Source organism: Solea senegalensis, linkage group LG9 (genome assembly GCF_019176455.1).
Source record: "Solea senegalensis isolate Sse05_10M linkage group LG9, IFAPA_SoseM_1, whole genome shotgun sequence".
Classification (NCBI taxonomy): Eukaryota; Metazoa; Chordata; class Actinopteri; order Pleuronectiformes; family Soleidae; genus Solea; species Solea senegalensis.
Window position 1 is genome coordinate 1,565,534 of NC_058029.1, and position 21,806 is coordinate 1,587,339.

General features: G+C 41.0%; 1 protein-coding gene and 1 long non-coding RNA gene across 2 annotated transcripts in view; one reads left to right on the forward strand and one right to left on the reverse strand.

Moving 5' to 3' along the window:
* The window catches only part of agmo (alkylglycerol monooxygenase), a 55,234-nt gene that overhangs the window by 15,530 nt on the left and 17,898 nt on the right, over nucleotides 1-21,806 (reverse strand). The window contains exons 4-12 of the mRNA XM_044033196.1: nucleotides 14,344-14,447; nucleotides 13,150-13,245; nucleotides 10,028-10,094; nucleotides 9,648-9,713; nucleotides 9,120-9,199; nucleotides 8,115-8,249; nucleotides 6,458-6,574; nucleotides 2,424-2,506; nucleotides 310-415 (exon numbers count right to left, since the gene is read on the reverse strand). Of these exons, the coding sequence (XP_043889131.1) occupies nucleotides 310-415; nucleotides 2,424-2,506; nucleotides 6,458-6,574; nucleotides 8,115-8,249; nucleotides 9,120-9,199; nucleotides 9,648-9,713; nucleotides 10,028-10,094; nucleotides 13,150-13,245; nucleotides 14,344-14,447 (854 nt within the window). The remainder of the gene's footprint in view (nucleotides 1-309; nucleotides 416-2,423; nucleotides 2,507-6,457; nucleotides 6,575-8,114; nucleotides 8,250-9,119; nucleotides 9,200-9,647; nucleotides 9,714-10,027; nucleotides 10,095-13,149; nucleotides 13,246-14,343; nucleotides 14,448-21,806) is intronic.
* LOC122774146 lies at nucleotides 16,583-18,667 on the forward strand. The gene is made up of 3 exons (XR_006360964.1): nucleotides 16,583-16,612; nucleotides 16,927-16,996; nucleotides 17,319-18,667. It is a non-coding gene; the product is annotated as an uncharacterized LOC122774146 (long non-coding RNA).

Here is a 21,806-nt window from a genome sequence, read left to right on the forward strand (position 1 = left end):
TACATTGACTTAACCGTAACTATAACTACTAATAACTCTAATAACCTTAATGTAACCATACAACAACTTCACCTTAAAATAGAATAATTTACGTTATGTGGACATGATTTTTGTGTAAACAGAGAATTATGTCATTATTCAGTTTTAATGATTTCTTTGCCATAAGCAGCAAAGAAACCAGAAAATTTAAAAAGTGGAAAAATCACTTGCTTAAAATATTGAAAAATCCCTGGAGCCCATTAATGGATGATGAAAATAGTTTAGGTTTAGGTAGTTTTGGATTTTCAAACACTTGCAGGTTGGTCTTACCTCTATAGGAACAGCCATTGAAGGCGTTGGTGGCTTCATGTAGCCGCTCCACTGCATCATCACCATGACGACGCAGCGCAGCATCTCCAACATGGCTGCCGACGGTCTGAGAGCGAAGACACGATGATGCATGAATGAATGAACGACACAGCATAAACACCCTAACTCCGCCCATTATGTGGAAACACTGATCATTTATTACTAGAGTAGATTAATTAATTAATTAATTAATTAAAGACTAAAGTAGATTATTTATTATTTAAAGACTACAGTAGATAATGTATTATTTAAAGACTACAGTATATTATGTATTATTTAAAGACTACAAGGATTATTTATTATTTAAAGACTACAGTAATTTATTTATTATTGAAAGACTACAGTAGATTATGTATTATTGAAAGACTATAGCAGATTATGTATTATTGAAAGACTACAGTAGATTATTATTGAAAGACTACAGTAGATTATATATTATTTAAAGAGTACAGGAGATTATTTACTATTTAAAGACTACAGTAGATTGTGTATTATTTAAAGACTACAGTAGATTATGTATTATATAAAGACTACAGTAGATTATGTATTATATAAAGACTACAGTAGATTATTTATTATTTAAAGACTACAGTAGATTATTTAAAGGCTGCTTTTGATGAAAATGTGTCATTAAATGATTTTTATCTCGGCTTTTCAAAAACATGTTACTCCTGATTTAAAGACATTGTCAGAATGTAACCTGAGATCTTCAGGTGTGTGACCTGGGCTCTTTTTGGTCCGAAGCAAAACTTCTTTCAAATTTTAAAATTACCTCTTGAAAAATCACTTCTTTTTTTACTATTTGACTGCTTTTAATGTTTTACATTAGTACTGTTTTATTTTTCTATCATGGAAATAAGTTATTTTCATAAGTATTATTATTATTATTGTTACAATAATAAAAGCAGCTGTTTAAAGACATCATGAAACAAATAAAATGCAGATTTTGATTTTGCACAGTGTGTTGAGCTTAAAGGTGCATTCAGTGCACCTTGGAAATTTCATGACACAGATGTACTGCGTGTTACTCCTCGATCTGTACCGGAATCCTGACTCCTACGCAAGAGCAAAAGTGACTACTTCCTGTTAGTCTGGTTGTTATAGGAGGAGTTGTAGTAAAATGAAAGAAGACATCTTAACTCTAACTCGTAAATGTCACTAGCCCTGGATTTATCCAGGCACTCATGGTTTGGACAGTTGTCTTTGGATTTTTTTTTGTTTTCATGACCTTGGGTTTTCTGCTCCTTGCTTCTTGTTTTATTTTGTACTTCTTCCTCTTGTATGTGGGTTATGGTAAAGTTTGACTTCCTATTGATTATCTTCTGTTATTATTGTTATTATTTAAGACTTGTGATGCTGTGTTCACACCAGACACGATGCAAATTTGTCACACAACAAGTTTACATACTGTACATGTTTGAGTTGAAATTTCTAAACTTTGGCGACAAATCCCGCTGACAGAGGGAGAAACATTAGTGTTGTGTGTGGACACTCGGCGCTCGACGACACTCTCTAACTTCTCGTGTGGTTTGACCACAGCATCCGCGGCTATGCTTTACTTCAGGACATTATGTCAAAATATTGCTGTTAAATATACAGCGACTTGCGACCAGTACTCACAAAATGACCCCACAGCATGAACACGTACATGCAGGTGCATTCAGGAAACATCGTAAATTTCAGTTAAAAAAAACAAAAAATGAACACTTGACGCTGCTGCCACTTTGTGGCGACTAATTCGGAAGGTGTTAGGACTTTGGGCAAGTACGGAAACATGCTTAATACTTGAATGTCATCTTTTGTACGATATTGTTCTTTTCTTTTGATGTTAAATACTGTTTTGGAATTTCATGACATTTTTTTTCATTTCTGATGCTTTTTTTCTTTGAAAAATTGATCAGTTAGTGTTTATTCATGACCCTGACTATTGTTTTTATTATCGGCCTTTAAAAGTCCACTACGAGTTGACCTCTACTTTTATTTTTACATCCCCACAGATTTCTTCTAAAACCAAACTGTCAGTTTCCAGGACAATCTTCCAAACTCCAATCAAATATGCAAATGCATTACTGTACCTCTGGTCCAGGATGAAACCGACAGAGGTGAGCGTGAGCAGGACATAGCCGATCATCCGCAGGACGGCCAACTGGGACAGCATCTAGAAAAAGGGAGAGAGATGTGTTTGCGCGCCAAGAGAAAATGCGGTCGGCGGGAAAAAATACATTAGAATTTAAACCTTAAATCAATATCACGGCTGGTTAAGTTACGGACACGGGAGACCTTACAGGGAGAGTGCTCGTAAAGAACCGCAGCTTGGCTGTTTGACTGTTTACTCGGAGACGCCAACCAAAACATGTCTGACCTTCAGAGTATAAGTGTACTGGCACAAACACACACACACACACCTAGTTTACATAGACACTCCAATCATCCCAGATGGGCCTTGACTGGAGGAGAGAGGAGGAGGGGGCGCGACCACAGTGGAAGAGACGGCAGTTTGAATCCTGATAGGTAGAAAGTGGAGCCAAAACCAGCGTTGGAGCAAAAAAAACCGTTGCTTTTCCGAATGATGTGGGACACACACACACACACACACAGATGGTGATGTACGGTGTAATTTGTGTTCTCTAACCTACAGTCTTGGCCAGGGAGCGGCAGCAGCTGGAATCCCGGTGTCTCCCGAGGACGTCGTGAACTGTCAGTTTAGGTTTACATTTGTCTGACACTCAGAAACAGACACAAACAGCCAGAATCTCAAGACTGCTCCCATGCAGCTCAAACCCATAGGGACACAAACATACAGTACAGTGTGTGTGTGTGTGTGTGTGTGTGAAAACTTCAACAGCACACGAAGACGAGAATACAGCACTACGTCTGTGTGTTCATCCAAGCGTCGTAATCCATAAACTCCCCTATAAGAGCCCAATTATTGGACGGCGTCACATGGGAGATGCAGAAACGTGATATGATTTTGGTTCCACTGTGAATGTAACTCGGGAGCGCTGAGCTGGATCCGTCAAATGAGAGTCGGCTCTGTCAGAGTTTATTAAAGCAGTTTTCATCGCAGTTCAAAGGCTACACATGCAGCTATTTTTAACACACAAGCGTAACTAGTGCAGAATGGACGTCGGTATCAGAGGTTATGTGAACGTATCTACATGTCGTGAGTGGACAGGGGCAGAGGCTGAAGGACACACCACAACATTTTACCCACAATTCACAGTCGGGCAGAGTCTGTCACATCAGGTTGCTTTCCAGAGTTAAAGGCACAGCGACATAAAAGGTATAAACATAAAATCTGTACAAATGGGCGGGACTACAAGTGGGCGGAACTTAAAGCAGGATCACAGAATCACACGAGAGTCGAGCCAAAAATAAAAGAGTAAAAACAGATTAGTGTCACGTGATAAGCGTTAGGGTTAGGTCATGATTACGGAAAGTGAAAGAGAGGGGGTGGGACTACTAGTGGGCGGAACTTAAAGTTGTCCAAATGACTTTTAGTTCCGCCCATGTCTTGCACAAATACCTCTCAAAATCTCTAGTTTTTCGCAGTAGAACACAATGTCGAGAAAGAATGCCAAAACCTGACATGAAGAAATATTGCTTCCCTTTAAACAATAAGATCATTTAAAATCAGGATCATGAATTTGTCAGAAAAATCTAATCAAATCAGAATTACAAGCTATTTTAGTCGCCCTCTGCTGGACGACCAGTTAACTGTAACTTCCAGAGGGAGCAGAACAGGATTAGTGGTTAGTGTAAACCATGCTCATTTTTTTTAGCGACGCAGCATCCGGAGACAGACATGGAAGTTAACATGTGGTGGCAGCACTGAGCCGCGAGCAGCTCTGAGACTCTGTTATTGTATTTGTCCCCATAATCAGCTGCTCATTATCAGCTGTTAGTTTGGCCTGGAATTACCCTCCGTCCTGAGAGACATACAGTGGACCGCGTTAAAGGTCCAGTGTGTAACATATAGCAGGGTTTATTGGCAGATATTGAATTGAAGTGTAAAACATAAGCTTGTGTGGCTCTTGTGATCTTAGAAGAAGCCTTTTTATTTCAGATGTGGAAGGACCTGCTGTGTTTTGGGAACACCAGGCAGTCACACTCCTCACACTCGTTTTGTTAGTTATGTTTTGTACAATTGTTTGGTGTTGCTTTAATATGACAGGAGAATGACTGTTGTTTTGCATAAAAGCAATCACAAAAACCATAAAAAACAAATCATGTGTTGATTCTGAGGCACTGGCAGAACAGAAGACTTTAGCTGAAGAGTCTTTAACGCCACACGAATCACAAAACTAAACACATTTCACGAGGTTAACGCTGAGAGAAAAACGCGGGACAGGCTGCACTGGTCACTTCTGCCTTCTCTCTGCCTCTAATAGCAGCTGAAGCCTGTGATAAAAACCTATACGTTTGCGTGCTGGTGATGTAATTGAAGAGTAGCCTCTCACTTGTTCGAAATAACCATGTTTTCATGGCTTGGAATTAACGTGAAGGCCCGTAAACTGTCCCCGGGCAGTGTATCATCAGTTGTCAGGCTAAATAAGTGGCTCCGGCGAAACATGCGGGGATAAATATATAACGGTGACATGATTTATTGTCGGTGCAGTTCAGCTCATTTTGGTCCTTTTTTTCCAATCCAAGTCCTGATTGCTGCATCCTGAAGGTTATTTGGGTTTGGAAATGGTTGACTCGACAATTAAGGCGTTTGTGTTCACTGCTGGACCGGACCACCAGCTGCTGTTTCATTCACCAGGAGGGAGGTGTGTGTGTGTGTGTGTGTGTGTGTGTGTGTGTGTGTGTGTGTGTGTGTGTGTGTGAGAGAGAGAGAGAGGGGGGGACCACAACTGAAGGAGCACCATGAAGGTAGTCATCACAAAAAGACAGGCTGTTTTATTTTGAAGGGGCTGGGCGTGACGGCACTTTCTGGCTAACCAAAACTATGCCTCGGGAAAAACGCCTTCCAAAGATAACTGCTGTGGAGACCTGCTCCTTTTTATTTGTTATGTATCTAGACGAAGACGAGGAGGAGGAAGGGCGTCCTCTGGCCCGGCGAGTGGAAAATAATAGACAAAGGTTGTTGTACAGAGGAAGGCTGATCCGTCATTCTGTCCTGATGTTAGATAGAACAGGCTAAGTAAAGGACTGAGCCTCCACCACAACAAACTGCATCAGTGGGTGAAAATAATGTTGGCTAACAAACAACGCGTCACCACAGAGTCTTAAATTAAGCCATGCGGACCACCTTGTCATCCTTCATGTGAGCATGAACAATGCAGCACAATGACCTCGATTTTCAGCCACTTAACAAAATACTTTTCTCATCGAATCTACACATTATTACACTTATGATGTCTCATGATTGTCACCATTTTATCTCACTGTTAAAAAGTATTTTATACTGAATTTGTGTCACTTTTTAAACCACTCACTCTCCCACACCAAAGTCCATAGAGAAAATTTGTGATTTTAACATCACACACACACACACACACACACACACAGGAGTTGTTGATCCACTGCTGCTTCCATCACTAAGTTCAAATATCTTATTTTGAGATTTCAGCATTGAAAAACCTTTGTTAAAGTTGACCTCAGTGACACAAAGTTACCACACAAGGCAGCAAAGGACCAGCAGCTCCTGTGTCCCCACAGCTAAAATCACTGATTTTCTCTGTGGACTTTGGTGTAGGAGAGTGAGTGGTTTACAAACTTCTTTTTCCTGTTGGAAAAGTCTGTCTCACAGTGAGATAAAGAGTCATGGATATTGTAGACTTTAGCTTTACATAGAATGATAAAACTGCTGAATAAATTCATTAAATGCAGCTGTTTGACTCCATCACTGTTCTCCCTTTCTCTGGTTTCATTTCACATATGAGGTTCTGTATTTTTACTATTAATAAAAGTAAAAACATCAGATTATTGAAGTTATTAAAGTTATTAAATAAACCATCGTTCAACTGTTGCTCTCTGATTCCTATTCCAATCAAACTAATGTACCTACAGTGACATTTCCAGTCAAAATAAAGGGTTAGATATGGTTAGGGATAGATAACATTTTAAATAACATTCTCCTTAAGCGACGGTATATTATACGTACCGTCTGGTTTTCAAACAGGTCATTGTACGTCCACACCACCAGCAGGAAATGTGCCACCACGTAAACTTGTAAGTGCAGCGACCAGCTGGGATTATGAGGCACTTCTTTGCCGGTAACCTACACAAATATAAAATATTGTTTTTTACACCAGATAACCAGAAACTTTCTATTTACAGTAAAATACACTTATTTTCAGCTAAACGCTAAAATGTGTCAATTTTAAAGTTGTAACATGATGACACACAGTCAGTGTTATGTGTATTAAACATAATTACAAGCCATAAAATAATAAAACAAAAATAAAATCATGACAAGCAGCAGAAACAGACCATTGTTAATCTTCTGTATGCCTTTCTTACCCATTTACTCTCTTGATATCTGAAATATCATAAATGAAATTCTTCAAATGTGAATGCTGGGACCATTAAAGTGGTAGACAAAGGGAAAAACAACAACTTAACAAAATATGTTTCCAATAAATCTACACATTATTACACCGATAACGTCGTATGATTGTCATCACCATTTTATCTCACCGTTTTAAACTCCGTTTGTAAAACCACTCACTCTCCCACACACACACGCACACACACACACTGACTCTCCCACACACACACACACACCGACTTTCCCACACCAAACCTCATAGAGAAAACCAGTGATGGGTTTTCTCTATGAGCCTGAACTGAGAATCAGAACAGGGTCACATTTGTCCAAGGACCTTCTAAAAAAAAGATCTTTTGTTTCTTCAGCTTCCTACACACTGAACACAGTCGAGTGTATCTATTAGTGTTAGTAAGACATCTGACTGCTCTCACATCCACACTGATCACAGATCAGGCCTGAGAGGCTTCATGTCCAAACTGATGGAAAACTGAAGCCAATCCTAGATTCCTTCCTCTCAATCTGTGAATATGGAGTGGGGGGTGGGGGGGTTTCCCAGGATTCTGCAGAACCAAAGCACCACATGTGGATCCCCCTCCCTCTCCATCCTGTGCATATTCAGGCACAACAATGCTGCTGCTGCTGCTGCTTAATCTCAAAGAGCTCAAACACCTCTCTCCTCCTCCTCCTCCTCCATCTCCCCCCACCATCAGATATCAACGATCAGATGTCGACACAACAAGTCTTTTCCTTTCAAGATATTTCAGTCATATTCCAGCTCTGACCATGTTCAGAGTCGCCCCCGCTGAGTTTAAGGCGACCAATTTACATCGTTAAAAAAAGGCAAAAGTGTGAGGCAAGAGGGCAGCGACTGTGTGACACCATCAGCGTTATTTCAAAGCTAAACCACCGGGGCGTTCAGCTGGAGCCTCCACTTCTCTTCTCTCTGCTCACTTTTTAAAGTCCATGCGGTTTTAATTCCGCAGACTGCACTTAAAGACGGTTGAAAATGAACTTTTTTTTGGTGTCGCCTCAACAAAGGCTTTTACGGCTCTTTATTTGATGTGGCAGTTCCTTGTAAAACTTGTCGAATTCCTTCAACAACAACAGCAAAAAAAGAAAGAAAAAAGAACTGCAACTCATTTATTCGGATGCCTGTGTTTTCGAGCACGTCACATGATCGCAGCCGTGACGCCTGTTGAAAGCCTGTTGTTGTCGGGGAAAATAAAAGTAACTTTCAGGACCCAAGTGTTTTTTTTTTTGGTTCACAGACCTTCGGATGTGTGGAGAGGTCGCCGAGTCGAGCTGTACCAGGCAACCAACCTGGACCTTTGAGGAAAGTCGACAGTTTGTGGCCAATCGTCGTGTACGTTTGGGACGTTTGCCACAAACCCAAATAGTAATGGAGCTAAAAGAGAATAAGAGAGAAAACATTACAGTAAAATTACAACCAAACACTCAATTTAACGTCAGGAGAATACGATACGATAATAAGCATCAGAAATTGGCCTCATACTGGTGATGTTACTCCCAGTTCCGATGTAAAGGAACGTAGCAAGAGTCCAGCGCCAAACTGCTCACTAAACAACTAACTAACTAACATACCTGGATAATCCGATTCATAGTCTGATTACTCGGCAGTGGTCACCAGTGCCCTGGCAGCACGAGTATCAGAGCTTTTATTGTGAAAAAATATGAACCGATTGAAATAGATCCTGTAGTTGGAATTGACCTAAAGTAAAATGTTGTCATGGAGACAGCCAGGTTTGTGGAGTAAATAATGACAACAAATTGAAATGATGCAAAACAATTAGTATGAGTATGTGTCTCACACGCGTTTGTCTTCGTAACGAGCTGCTGATTAAAGACAACGTCCACATTAGTGTTGGTTAAGGCAGCAAATGTGGGTTTTTAAGAGACTTTGTCTGATGAAGATTCCACCATTTGGCCCAAATATTCAACTTCTTACAAAGAAATTGGCCCTCGGCCCTGTATACTTGCTGATCCCTGGATGACGGCCTTAGCTCCATTAAACTGAGTGTGAAAACCCACTGAGCAACATCAGTAAATGTGACTGGAGTCCAAGTCTGACACTGGAGTCTCCATCTCTGCTCAGTGGTAAAGGCGGCAAACACAACCATTGGGTTAGCCTCCTTCTGCTCTGCTTCAGCGGCTGGGCAGTGTCTTCAGAGTGGAGTAGAGTCATAATGTTGTGGTCACATGTGGAAACATGAGCTCACGTCTAATCTGCTCTCACTGTTTGTACGACGGAACCAACCTGAATGTAGAGGCTTTCAAACGTCTTGATGGGGTAAATCAGGCCATACACCACTTTCTCTTTCTCTGCGGCAAACGTGTCTGTGGAAGATGGGTTTTTAACAAGTTTAACACGGTTTTAATTCATCACAAAACAAATCTGTGACTTTTAGCCACGTAACCAAAGACTCATCTCATAAAATCTACGTCTACAACATATTAAGATTATGTCTGTAGCTTTATCTCTTTTCTGACAGGAAATTTTCTTTCTCACACACCAAACCTCATAGAGAAAATCAGGGATTTTAAGATCACAGCACACAGGAGTTGTTGATCCACTGCTGCCTCCATCACTATGTTCAAATGTCTTATTTTATGACTTTGACTTAAAATCACTGATTTTTATATGGACTTTGGTTTGGAAGAGAGAGGGTTTAACAAACCACATTATATAGCCAGAAGAGGCTGTATAACAGTGAGATGAAGTGGTAAACACATTTGTATAACCCTATAGACATGAGGACAATTTAAAAATAAAGCCTTCACTCACCAAATATTCTGTCCCATATGATCAGAATTCCCCCGTAGTTCTTGTCAATACAGTATATGTTCCTCCCTGTTAGGAAAAATCATAGTAACAAAATAACCCCACGTCCTTGGACCCACAGGCTCTCTGCCATTCCATTATCTCAGTGGCATGTTTTCCCACGGCCGAGTGAGTGAGTGAGTGAGTGAGTGAGTGAGTGAGTGAGTGATCGGTCAACCTGCCAACAGAGAACTGGACCAAATGTAATTCTAGCATAAATATCCAGGTTCAGACAAGGAGCTGCTGCTGTTTATGGTCACAGTGACAAACATATTTAGCTCAGCCATGGAAAAACCTGTAACCAGTAAAACAGAACATAATATGATAATAACAACACATCTCACCGTGATGGATTCTGTGATGTTTTGGGGTGTTGAGGATCCACTCCAGCGGTCCCAGGTCTCGGATCAGCTGAATAACACAGGACGTGCATTCATATTAAAACTGTGAACAACATTTTTGTAGGCGTCATAGAGTCCATAGAGAAAATGATCGGATTTAGGTGGCGGGGACACAGGAGCTGCTGCTCTACTGCTGCCTCATGTGGTCACTTTGTGTCACTGAGATAAACTTGAATAAAGGACTTTAAGCACAGAATTCACACAATAACACATTTGGACTCACTGGAGAAGGCAGCAGTGGATCCACAACTCCTGTGTGCTGTGACGTTAAAATCACTGATTTTCTCTATGGACTTTGGTGTGGGAGAGTGAGTGGTTGTACACAAGGGACACTAACTTCATTTTCCAGTCATGAAAAGTCTGTCAAACAGCAAAATAAAGTGGTGAACATATTCTGAAGATATCTTAAGCTTCATTAGGAGACAATTTTATGAGGTGAACCTTTTGTGAAGTGGTTAAAATCCATCTTTCCTGTAGCTATGTAGCTATTATTAACCAAACCTTATGACAAAGGAAGCACTTGATGTTGAGTTGAGTGTATTTCTTAATAATTAATACATGATTCTCTGGTTTTTCAGCTGTGAATTTCAGCTTGCTCCACGTAACAAAGAAATCATTCAAACTGAGTCTTTTGTTTTGTTTTAAGTACAATCATATTTGTGATTTTGAGGTTTGTGAAACCCCAATTTAACATTTTCTGACACTTTATGGACCAAATTATGAAAATAATCATTAGTTGCAGCTCTATTAAACACACAGAGAGGAAAAACCTGCACATGAGCGTATTCTGTGTATGAACACATGAATAATTCTCCTCCCTTTAGATGTTGAACAGACGCAGCAGTGAGCACTTAAAGACGACAGAGGCCACGCTGAGCATATTTCACACAGTTCAAGCTTTCTGCTTTGGTCGCTCACATATTTTGATGTTTCCCATCAAAATGAGAGTGACCCCCCCCCCTTTAATCTGGAGCGGCTGGACAGAAGAGTCCTCAGTGATTCATTATTTCCATGTAATGGCCGCTTAGTCTGAGAGTTTTATATCGAACCACTGCACTGAAGAGTGTGCCAATAAATTACATTACATCAAAAACCAGGGCTCATAAAGGAGGCAGAAATGACTTCCCCTCAGAAAACTCTGACTGTTATGAGCGTTTTCACTAATAGTGCACTAAAAGGAAAGAGAAAAAAATCCACATCCATTCATTCCCATCACTTTAAAGGCAGACACAGTGCTCATTGCTTCTGTTTGGAATATTTCATAAAATCTCATTATTTTTTATTGAACACAGGTTCCAGTGCAGCTCTGCAGTGTCTGAGACTTTACACACTGTTCTCACTCAGACTATGATGGTGAGGATGAGGAGGATGATGATGAGGATGATGGACTGTGGTTGATGACGTTATGAGACAAAAGTGTCTTTGTGTTCTGCAAACTCCAGCCTGGCTTTCATGAAGGAAGCATGAGAAACTTGACCCAAAATAACCCCGTAAAAAGGTATATGTTAATGTATTTATTCATTTATGCTATAGGAGATATACAGTATGTGGATATAAAGCTGCACACAGGAAGTTTCTCTGGACTAAAAACACTCCACTCTTTATGATCTTAAAATACACTACAATACAATTTCTTTGGCCGTTTTAATGTTAAATAAAGGATATGTATGTGTGTTAGAAAAATACCTTTAAAAAGGGTAGAAAAATGTAAGAATATAATGCAGCAGCATGTCATTGAAATATGCATCAATGCAACAGCCATATCCAACATCTAAGACCATATCTTGTCTCATGTCATATGTAGATATAATATCCGTGTATATGCTATGTATCCTTTAACTCTGTGGTCAAGACATTCATCGAGGGACACTCTCCTCCACAAACATGGCAGTCAACAGACTCTTAACAAAAGGCAAACTTTATAAAATCTTTCATCTTAAAATATATTTGTCATTTTTCTCACCTTTGTCTGACTCTCCTGCACCAAAGTCCATAGAGAAAATCAGCGTTTTTAGCTCATAGAGAGGCAGGAGCTGCTGCTTGACTGCTGCCCCGTGTGGTCACTTTGTGTCACTGAGGTCAACCCGAACAAAGGATTTTAAACACCAAACACCAAAATAACACGTTTGAACTTAGTGATGAGGCAGCAGTGGATCAACAACTCCTCTGTGCTATGATATTAAAATCACTGATTTTCTCTCTGGACTTTGGTGTGGGAGAGTGAGCAGTAGATGAGCAGGATGTCTAAAGGTAAGAACAAGCTAATTTAAAGGGGACATATTATGCAAAATCAACTTTTTAACCATTTCAATACTTATATTTGGGACTCTGGAGGCCCTACCAGTCGCCAAAGTGTGGAAAAACAATTCTCAGTCATGTTTTCGTGGTCCCGCTTAGTGTAAGTATAGGCGATAAAACACTCGATGTTGAATTCCCTGCGCTTATGACGGCAGCATGCGCATTTCACCGCGAATGTTACCGCCCCACCAGTAAGTTTACTTGGAGAGCTCCACCTTAGCTCCACCTTGTCCCTGCGAGAGTGCAGGCGAAGGAGGAAGAGCGGTATTATGTCAACGCGGCGGGACAAGTGTGCTGTTGGTGGCTGCACAGTGGAGCACAGTGTTTTACAGAGGATTTTATATATGAAGCTAATGTGCCGGATAAAGTCAGCAAACGTGTGTTTGTGTGTTCGCACCACTTCGCATCAGACTGCGGCCAGCGGTCGCCGTATTTAGTCAGGGGACGTATTTCACCGACGTACAAACACACACATTGTTAAGAAAAGGTCACACAGAGCTCATAACTGACCATTCTGACACGTCCTAATTAAACATATTTAATTATGTATAATAATAATATGTCCACTTTAAGATATCATAGACTTAAGGAGACATAGACTTATTATTATTGAGTCTTTCTTATGTCCCCACAGTGGCCCACACACGCTTGTTACACAAGCACACTTCAACAACCCTTAAATAGCTGTTATTCTGACAGCTATCACTGGCGTAGAGTGTATCCTGCAACACTTTATCTACTCAGGAGACAGAACCTTTTAACTTTACCTCTGTGTGGATCCAGAACTGGTAAAGCAGATTTAGCTGTATGTGAACAGCAAAGACAGACGGAGGCACAGCCAGGGCCAGAGGCAGGTAGAAGACCTGAGGAGAGACGTGCAGAATTTACTCAGTCAACACCTGACAAACACTAACAATAACTGAATTAGCAGAGACAAATAAGCAGGACTGAGGACTTTGTAACACCAGAACCTTCTGAAAATATGGTCTGTCACTTGATTCAGCCTCATTCATGGGAAATTGTTCGTGGTGGATGGTTTTTTTTACTTTTCAGAAAAAAAAACATCCAACTTTGTCCTAATAAGATATTACATCTGAATTGAAGCTTTAATTACCAGTCAATGGCTTGCAGTTTCTGACATGCTGTGATAAACACATACAACTTTCCTACAAGTTTTAGCCCTTTTTTTTGCTCATTTTAAGGAAGATTACAGTCTGAAAGTGGCTGCAGATTTACAAGTTTTACTAGTTTTAAATATTCAAACCAGTGTAAGGAATTTAGTTCCATCATCAGACACAAGATAGGAGCTGTCACTTGTGTTACTCCTCCACATGAGGGTCATGGGTCATGAAAGCCACTCCCAGCTGACAAAGGTGAAAGGCAGGGTCACACCCTGGACACGTTGTCAGTCTATCACAGGGCAAACTTACATTTATGTCGAATTAACATAATACCCAATTTAAACCCATTCGAACTGGGCTCTAAACTGAGTGACCTTGCGTTTACATTACATGTCATTTAGCAGACACTTTTATCCAAAGCGACTTACAATAAGTGCATTTAAATATTTGGGTACAAATAAGAGCTAGAAGTAAGTAAGAGCTTCAAGTAAACCAAACTATGAAGTGCTAGTCATAAGTGCGATGTATACATTTTTTTTTTTTTTTTTTCCATCGTCGTCTTAGTCGAGGTACATGTTGCACATGTTTAATATAAATGTACCAGTGACTAGGGTTCATTAAGTGAAACACAACTTGTCTCCGCCCACCCCTGCTCTGCTGCTGCATACACGCAAACGCTCCCTCCGTCAGGTTTGATAGTTTTGTTCAAAGCAAACAAATTATCTTGCATCGTATTTGCTCAAGGAGACCAAACAGAGGCAGAATAATGACAAAAGTTACTACACAGGATAATGATAAATATGCTTTGGTTAATAAAAGTGAAGAGGAGGAAATGCTTACCCATGACGTGAGCGGCTGCATGGCGGACTGTCGGAGGGCAGTGGTGAGGTTGTAGTACTCTGAACTGTGGTGAACCTGGTGAGCGGCCCACATGAAGGCCACCTCTGCATGCATGCACACACATAGAGACTGTTATGTACGTCCAATCACATACATGTTAGTTAGTTAGTAATCCCCTTAGGGAAAGTATTCCTCTGCATTTTGACCCATCCTAGAATTGGGAGCAGTGGGCTGCCACACTGAGTAGCGCCCGGGAGCATTGGGGGTTGGGTACCTTGCTCAGGGGTACCCCAGCCCTTTTTGGCCGGGTGGATTTGAACCGGCGACCCTCTGGTTACAAGTCAAGTTCCCTTTCCACTTGGCCACAGGCTGTCCAAAAAGTCCAAGACTCCAGGTAACATGATAGATTATCACTCCCCCCCCCCTTTTGGTTCCCCTCCTGGCAAAAACACACTGAGGTTTGAGTGTATTGGGCCACTGAGGACGACGGTGGTGTTTCATGGCTGTTATGACAGCTCAGGTATTCGGGAACAGCTGGTTCACGTCCAACCCGGTGTCCCACAGCTCCAGTTGACATTCCTCTGCTGTGTTGTGATACTTGCTACATTAATGTCCGTGTTACACTTCATTTTAAAGTCCAAAGGGAACAGGCTTGTTAAATTTCACTGGATCTCCAGGGCCGTTTCCGGACCACCCTGTCTGGCCTGAGCTTTTCTGGCACCTCCAGTCAACTTTGGCTAGTGCAGTCGTACATGAGAGAACAGTAACCTTCGAATTATGCCACAACCACAGAGCTCTATACAGACTATGCAAGAGTTGTACATATATGATGATAATAAAAGTGGCCCAAGCCGTTAAAATTAAAGTTTCAAGTGACAAATCTGGATGTGTGATGGAATTTGGGATTTATTTCAAAACACTTCAACTTAAATCCAATGAAATGCGGTGTAAAGAAAGATGAAATAACATTAAAGACGAATATGTGGTTGTCTGTGTGTGTGGTTATAAAACTAAATGACAATCTAAACTCCATGAAAGTAACAGACGTGTTCCATCTTGTTTTCTTAACTAAATATTATGAACTCTGCTATGGGGTTAGGGTTAGGGTTAGCTATTATGCTTTTGTAATGCTAAAATATTTTTGACCCTTAGAGCCAAGCTAGCCCTTTTCTTTCATATTTTTGTGATTATAAAAGCTAAATGACAATATTCACTAAACTCAGCAGCTAGTTAGCTTAGCATAAAGACTACAAACAAGGCAAAAACCAACTTGCTTGCTTTTACCTAAGAGTAACTAGATAAAGGTAGCTATTTTTATATTATATTTTTTTTAGTATTATCCAATTAGCTCTGGATATGTGGATGTGCAAAAAAAGCAAACAAGGGAAGGTAGCTAACTACCTTTACCAAAGAATAACAATCATGTTCTATGTAATTTTCAAATGACCATTAAATGTGCAGCAAAAAAAGCAGTTCTAGATGTGTTTTTTTTTTTTTTTACTAAAGAGTATGAGCGCTAGTAGCTGGGATGCTTCTGTGATGCTAAAACACCTTTGACAACAGCCAAGCTAAACATTTTCTCTCTAAACTCTACCAAACTCAGCATCTTGTTAGCTTAGCATAAAGACTACAAATAAGGCAAGGAAAATAACTACCTAGCTATACCCAAAGTCCCGTGTTCCATCTAATTTTCTCAGTACTTAAAGCCCACATAGACCGGAAGCTCCAATTAACGCTGCGTTTGTGTGTGTATCTGCATCATGACCTCGTTTATGAAACCCTAAAGTTTCAGAACAAACAGTTCAGCCACTGCTGAGAAAATAGTGTTGTATTGTTTTCCTGGGCTCTGCGAAGCGGATCGGCACTTCCTTAATTTGATGTCGTCATCAAAAATCCTCACCACTCCTCTCACCACCGTAGCGCCTCCTGGTGTGGGCACTAGTCCGGGCACATCTGGTTGCGTACATTCAACCGCAGAAGAAGAACTACTCTCGTTGTAGCTGCTGAGATGCAGAGCATCCACCCTGCCATAGGGGGAGCGGTGTATCTGAGAGCTGGCCTATCTATTACGTCACTTCCAGGTAGCTGGCCAATCACAGGAAAGTAGGAAAGCTCTCGTTGGCTGGCCAATCACAACACAGTCCACATTCTAGGGGTGTGGTTTTGGTCTGAAACAGCACGGCTGACGAGAGCGTCAGTGAGGAGATATTTTGATCGGCTCGTTTGCAGCGATTAGGAGGTTTTTAATCATGAAAACAAGTTAATATATGTAAGTAGACCTCCATACCTAACATATATGTGTGACACAAGCATTCTATGTCACCTTTAAATAAATAACAAGAGTCAGTTTGTGGTTTGTTTTATTCTATTTGACTTTTTTACTAAAGAGTTTGACCTCTGCTCGCTAGGACGCTTTTGTGATAGAGCCAAGTCAGCCGTTTTCTCAGTTCTTAAGTCACTAAGTTTAACGTGGAAACACAAAAAAGGTTGTGAGATTTTGAGATTCTATTTTGAGAAATCATTCAAAAGCCTCCTCTCAAGTCAGACTCTCACCGTTTAATAAACTTTTGAACTGTACTGCAGCGGGCGGTCGTAAAACCTGGAGGGTCAAGGGTCGGTCGCACCTGAACAAACATACTACCGAGTAGTGAAGGTGAGTGCTGTGTGAGTTGAAGTGAAGCATGTGAAGTATTTGAGGGAAAAACTACTGATCCTGAGCAAATAATTCCCACCTCGCTTATTTAACAGGGTTATTGCTAGACTTTGTGTGGTGTGAAAGGATAAATGTCACATACAGCGTTTGACAATGTATTTTGAAGCGAAACTGGAAGCAAAAACTATGAGGAAAGTAGGAGAGAGGAGACAAGGAGGTAGAAGGAGATCAGAGATGAACATATTTAGAGTATAATCCAGCCTTTGTTTAATTCCAATAGCCTGAGCCGTTTGCTTCTTTTTTTCCCTCCTCCTCACTGGAGTCATGCTTGGCAGGGTTCAGGACTACAGGCGGTCAAGATTGATGCTCGTTGTCACTGATAGGAAGAAGGAAATGCTAGGCTTCACTGCAAGCTCATGTCCTCATCTCTGGACTCGGCAGGACGCTGCATAGTTTGGCAGGTCCTATTCAGGAGGGAAGTCCTGTTAATGGTGAGAACCAATGCCACAGAGTCTCTGCATTCCCAGCAAGAGCAGAGAAAAAGCTGAGGACCGCACTTCCATCTGGCCTCCAGCCTCAACTCATGATTTCTCAGGAACAAATAAGAGGAAATGGACAGATGTGACGCATAATACAACACAAAAATGACAGCGGTCATCAATGATTCGAAACCCCTGTAAAGACAAACTGAGTTTCTCTAACGTGGACTTTTGACAGTCTGGTGTTGGGTTAGGTACTGTTCACTGTTCTCCATCAATCGATTACTTGTTTGGCCTAAATAAATGTCAGGAAATGCTTTAAAATTGAAAAAAAAGTTAATAAAGGTAATAAAGACCTCATTTAGTCAAAAAGTGGGCTGGTCCAGATCTGTTATTTGGTAAAATGTACAACTTTTAACAAGCAGAACAAAAATAAGTGAAATTGGGTGTAAGATGCACCTACAGGACAGTGGATCATTTCTCAGTGTTGGCATTAGTCAGTTGGTACAGTTTAAAAGGACTGACTTATACCAAACCTTGTTGGATTCAACTCTGTTGTTTTGGTGTAAAAATGTCGGCATTCAGAGACTGTCGAGATCTTTTCTTTTCTTTTTTTGTGGTCATTTCATGGAACTGATTCCTTGAACACAAAGCAAATGACCTCATGTAGCTTTCTTCTAATATTCTACCAAGAATAATATATTTTACAGTCCACAGACTGGCAGTCGGGTGACGTAATACTCCACGTTTTTTAAACTGAGTTGCTGAATTATATCATGACATATAATCAGGGCCCACATGTCACAATCAGTCACGTTAACATGACTGAGTTAGACTTTAAAAGTCGGTTTACGTCCACTTCAACATTGTCAGGAGCGATGCTTGTGTAATTCATACAAATTCCTACTGAGCCTCGTAAATCCTGCTCCTGCAGTAAGTGCCAATAATTATCAAAATGCGCTTTGAATTCATGCTGCTATAAAAAGAACGTATGACTAGACAAAAGAAAAATAACTGAAGCTGGGTGAGATCCAAACCGACCACTCAAACCTCATGAAACGCTTTTACACTTGCATCAATCAGCTGCCTAAATCATCGCTCTCGGCGACAAAGACCTGGCACGGATGGGCGGCGTCCGTCATGTGCCGCACTGTGAGTGGTGGGCTGTCCTGTCACTCACAGAGGAAACGAGCCGTGGACAGACCTCCAGTGTTTGAATTGGAGGGCTAGCGGTTCGCGTGCCAACCCAAACAGTGAGTGCCGAGCTCGGAGGGACGGCCGGTTAAACCCCCCTCCAGTGCCGCCATACGTCATGCTATCCACACATCTCATTCACACGCACTAAATTACACACTCACCCCAGTCAGGGCCACTTACAGCTCTCACACAGAGGGTGCAAAAGCTTGTGACGCATGAGGTAATAAGGCTTTTTAAATGAAATTTCACCCAATTACAAAATCTGTTCATTATAATGATGGAAATCACCAGAACATAAAAGTTCGCTTGGCTTTTTATAGCTCTGTTACAAAGGACACATTTGTATTCAGGACACCTGAGGCTCTTTATCTGTGCCAATCAGCCAATCACATGTCAACAATGCACAGCATACGTTTATACAATTATATAATACAGAGCAACAAATTCAACAATTTGTGCCGGGAGTCGTTAAACTGGTTTCCAGTTCACATCCAGACTCCGTCCACACTATGTTGCTGTAAAAAAGAAAAAATGTCTCCAAGATTTCCTAGAAATAAACATGTATGATGTCAACAACATTGTTTTGGCCTAATTTCCTAACGTCTTTCTTAAAGAGTTTTCCATGAACGTGGCACAGAAATGTGTTAGTGCATATCACTCAAATAAACTCTGAATACTACAGTAGATATGCCAGGCCTCTAAGTAGAGAAGAAGAAGAAGACGACAATGACGTAGACGGCGACAGCCCCAACATTCACCTGTCAGCTAAGAGCCTCTGTGTCCACTTTGACAGTGCTTTTAAATTTGAGTCGCAGATCTCGTCTGGTGTCAAGTCCAGCGTCTGACAATAATCTCCAAGTTGAAGATCTATTTCCCTCCCAGATTAAAAAATGTGAATTCATACATTCTTGGCATGTCATTTAAAACATACACACATCTGACCTGAAAGTTTGGGAAAACTGCAAATTTCTTAGGGGACCCCCCAGAAAATCTACTGTGACCCATCTGTGGGTCCTGACCCAGTCTTTGGGAATCACAGGTCTGAAGCACTGAGGTCACACAATCAGCTGCTCTTGGGTGTGCCTAAAACCCGGCTCAAAATCCAGGTTGATCACGTCTTCTCAGTAGCTATCCATAAATTATGAAACTTCTTACATTATCAAATTAAATCTGCCCCAACTATTGGACATTTTTAATTATCCTTTAAAGACCCAAATCTCTGGCTTCCTTTTAAGATAAGTCCATTTTATCAGGACATTTCTTACTTTACCTTATTCTTATTTCTGGTTGTTTTTAAACATGCTATAGAAACAATGTTAACTTCTTTTTGACAGTTTCTTCTTGTACTTTACAAAGAGACCCTGAAGACATTATCCCTTCAGCTAATATCAATTAGAGCAGACCCCGAGAGGACGGTGACCTATAGACGGTGACCTATAGATCACTGTTGATGTCGCTGTTTCCCAGGCCTTTCACTTGTTGCTCTTCTGCTGTCGAGAGTGAGACCCCCACATCCTGACAAAACCAAACCAACAGAATCAGCAAAACCAAGCAGGGGCCCTGGATTCTTTTGTTGCCCCCCGCTAACCTGCGCCGTGCCAGGAACTTGGCCGTCAGAGTGAAGATTGATGGAGCCCACTGGCCTACACCCTGCGAGGAGCTGCTCTCTAAACAATAACATCCACATCAGCCACCTCTCCTCATGGAAGACAGCAGAGCCGTGTTGAGCTTTCTGCAGGAGGGTGGAGGGTGAACATACCAGGTAACAGCTACAGAGGATGTAGTGAGGTGTAGGGATGAGCCAATGGCCAAATATCTGGATCAAATGTAGGCCACTGGGGGACACATCCAGTGTACCAAGCCCGGATAGATCGGAAAGCTTGTGTATTTGTAACATGGAAAAGCTACTACAGGACACATTTCATGTCAAAAGCAAGCTGGAATAACTACAAGGTATAATCTAGTTCATTTCCAGATTAGCCTGTACAATTAAAGATTTGGATTAAAACCATGAAAAACCTGAAATATCCAAAGCCGAATTAGTGGGTAACTAAATGTCATGACAATTTGTCAACAGTTTTTTTTCTTCTTCTCAGCAACAACCAACTGACGAGGTTAAACTTAGGACCAGTCCCTTGCTGTTCAGTTTCAACAGGAGATTAATCACGTTAAAGGAGTAATGACGTGTTTCATGGGACCTTTAACTGATTCTCTGATGTTTCCCCCGGAGCTAAAAGTGTAACAAAGCAGCAGCAATCGGTGTGGTGAGACGACGGCAGCGCAACTCCATTACCTCACATATAATCAGCGTATGGACAGCTGACTGGCTGATTAATGGCTTCAGCCTGGCAGGCAGGCCTGGATATAGATGCTGCCCAAGGGTAGAGCTGCTATTAGCGGTGCTTTGCAATATGAGGTTAGAGTAAACAGAATCAATAGGCCTGTCAACAACACGTCGGCATCTGAACCATGTCAGTCTCCTGCTCACCCAAAACCATCTGGTTCCAGTCTGGTTCAGAATAGAAGACTTTTGAATATATATATATATATATATACACACATACACATACACATATTAGTAAGTAAATAAGTATTCAGAAATAAGTATTCAGACCCCTTTAAATTTTTCACTCTTTGTTTCATTGCAGCCATTTGCTAAAAATCAAAAAAGTTCATTTTATTTCTCATGAATGTACACTCAGCACCACATCTTGACAGGAAAAAAAACAGAAATGTAGAAATTTGTGCAAATTTATTAAAAAAGAAAAACTGAAATATCACATGGTCATAAGTATTCAGACCCTTTGCTGTGACACTCATATTTAACTCACATGCTGTCCATTTCTTCTGATTGTACTTGAGATGGTTCTGCTCCTTCGTTGGAGTCCAGCTGTGTTTAATTAAACTGATTGGACTTGATTAGGAAAGGCACACACCTGTCTATATAAGACCTTACAGCTCACAGTGCATGTCAGAGCAAATGAGAATCATGAGATTGAAAGAACTGCCCAAGGAGCTCAGAGTCAGAATTGTGGCAAGGCACAGATCAGGCCAAGGTTACAAAATACTTTCTGCAGCACTCAAGCTTCCTAAGAGCACAGTGGCCTCCATAATCCTAAAATGGAAGACGTTTC